Below are 2,488 nucleotides of genomic sequence, written 5' to 3'. Positions count from 1 at the left end.
TTACCCACTCGACGTCTTATGGTGAATTGTATTATTAGGTGATCGCTGTCCCCCAGATGGCTACCGATCTGTAGGTCCCCTACCATGTCATCCCCCGTTGCCAATACCAGATCCAGCAAGGCATTCCCCCTAGTGGGACCGTGTACCTCCTGTGTCAGGTGGAGGTCCTGGACACAGGATAGGAACCTGCGTGAGCAGTGGGACTTTGCCGTCTGCGTCTCCCAGCAGATGTCCGGGTAGTTTAGGTCTCCCATGACTACCGCCTCTTTAGCTTTTATGGTCTCCGAGAGCTGCCTCAGGAGCCCCGAATCTATTTCTTCCCCTTGATGTGGGGGTCTGTAGCAGACCCCTACCACCAAATCCCTTTCTCCTTGCCCCCCATGTAACCTAACCCACAATCCTTCTACTTCCTCATCCTCCGATTCCGTCTTGATGAGGGTCGACGTATATTGCTCACTGACATAGAGCGCAACCCCTCCCCCTTTCCTCCCCACCCTGTCCTTTCTGTACAGCCTATAGCCCTCAATATGTACCGCCCAGTCGTGGGACGAATCCCACCAGGTTTCTGTTAGCCCCACTAAGGGCTCCCATACCCATGGCATGCTTTAAATACACCTATTAAGGCCTGGACCATTCAACCCCCCGGGCTGTGCTGTGATGTGCAGGGTAGATAGGCAGCCGCACACGCATCTCTCCCAGGGTCTTTGCAAGGAGCCTTGGCAGGATGTGAAGAGCTGCTTCAGTCTGAGCGCAGAGGTGTCAGCTCTTCGGCAGCTCTTGGAGCAGAGGCCGCGTGCACGTGAGTGCCTGGGCGTGCAGCATCCCCTCTGCGGGGGCGGCACTTCTGTCTCCGGAAATCTCTTGGCCTGGGCCTTGGCCCCCCCTTGCAGCAGGCAAGCGCCACCTGCTGGTTCTTCTCCCGTCCGGTCGTGGCCCCTTAGCAGTGGCGCGTGTTCGAGATGCTGCGCTCTGCGTTGCTCTGGGCCGGTCCCAATGCAGCATCTTGGCTGTCCCCTTAGCTAGGTCAGGTGCCAGGTCTTAGCTCCTCAAGGGCCAGAGCCCTGCCTGCCATCTATTTGGGTGCTGCATCTCCATCTCCATAGGAGCTCGGCACGCTGCCTGCTTTGAGGTAGAAATTCCCCGTAGAGATTGCATTTGTCCGGCTGCTTAAAGCTGAATGCTAGCAACGCGTGGTGCTGCCACGTGAGGCCCCTCGCAGAAGGGATGGGTCGTGATCATGCGGACCGCCGCTCACGTCTGGGGGCTACAAGTCCACAGGATGTGTCTGCAGCTTCCTGTGTGGTTCTGAGAGTCCACGTGTGGGGCTGCTGGGGAACAGGTGAGATGCCAGTTTGTGGCCCCGGCCAAGACTACAGCAGCTCGCTGGCCGCCATCTCCAACTGCCCGTTGCCTACAGGCCAGTGTGGTTCGTAGGGGCTTGCGCAGGTGCAGGTTTCACCCAGACTCCTGGGCATTCCCGTCGGCTCTTCCCCTGCCCCGGAGGTCGCCGAGTACCTTCTCCTTGCTCGTTACCTAGCATCCTCCTGGGAAGCAGGGCGCAGCCCGTGCCGTCGCTGTGCTCTCCCCTGCTTTCCCTGTGCTCTCTCTTGCTCCGTCCATGATCTCGCAGCCCTCTGGGGCCATTGGCTTTGACAGTTTGGGAAGGTTTCAAACTCCGTGTGCTCCCTCTCCCCTTCCCACAGATCGCGGAAGGAATGGCTTTCATCGAGAAGAGAAACTACATCCACAGGGACCTGAGGGCCGCCAATATCCTGGTGTCAGCAACGCTGGTGTGCAAGATCGCAGACTTCGGCCTGGCCAGAGTCATCGAGGATGAGTACTTGGCGCGGGAAGGTAGGGTGCTGCTGGGCAAAGGGAGCCTGTGGAGCACGATGAGCCTAACGAGATGCACACAGACAGTCACGCCCGTACCAGGGAGGGGGCTGGTACCCCGTGCTTGGGGCTCCTGGGGTCACCTATGGCAGCTGAGGTTCCTCCCTCTCCCCCTATCCTATGCATCGGTTGGCTTCTGTTTTGTGGGGTTGCATGCTTTTTGTGCTTCTTTTGAAGCACTGGACATTGGCTTCAAAAGCTGAAGCTGGGGCTCCTAAGAAGCAGCGAGACCCCCTCAGCTGGGTGGCCGATGGGCGTAGCTCACATGTTCAGGTTAAATCAGCTGCCAGATGTGGGGGCAGGGAGGAACTGATTCTCCCTGGCTCTGTTTGAGATGCCCTCTATTGATTCTGACTTGCTCTGTGTGTCCAGGTGCCAAGTTTCCCATCAAATGGACGGCGCCAGAAGCCATCAACTACGGGTCTTTCACGATAAAATCAGATGTCTGGTCCTTTGGGATCCTCCTGATGGAGATAATCACCTACGGACGCATCCCATACCCAGGTGAGAAGTCCTGCCTTATCTCAGGGAGGCCGTTTTTAGCTTGGCTGTGTGATCTGCTGCTGGGTGGTGTTAGAAAGGGGTGATAAAGAGG

General features: G+C 57.6%; 1 protein-coding gene across 3 annotated transcripts in view; it reads left to right on the top strand.

Annotated features, from left to right (window-relative positions):
* The window catches only part of HCK (HCK proto-oncogene, Src family tyrosine kinase), a 22,529-nt gene that overhangs the window by 17,746 nt on the left and 2,295 nt on the right, over positions 1-2,488 (top strand). For all 3 annotated transcript variants that reach the window (XM_014523140.2, XM_006030489.3, XM_025212198.1), the window contains exons 11-12: positions 1,704-1,854; positions 2,266-2,397. In XM_014523140.2, coding sequence (XP_014378626.1) covers positions 1,704-1,854; positions 2,266-2,397 — 283 coding nt within the window. The remainder of the gene's footprint in view (positions 1-1,703; positions 1,855-2,265; positions 2,398-2,488) is intronic.

This window comes from Alligator sinensis, unplaced genomic scaffold (genome assembly GCF_000455745.1).
Source record: "Alligator sinensis unplaced genomic scaffold, ASM45574v1 scaffold1032_1, whole genome shotgun sequence".
NCBI classification, from domain to species: Eukaryota; Metazoa; Chordata; order Crocodylia; family Alligatoridae; genus Alligator; species Alligator sinensis.
The sequence above is the reverse complement of the archived record's forward strand: the minus strand, read 5'-3'. Positions and strand labels throughout refer to the sequence as shown.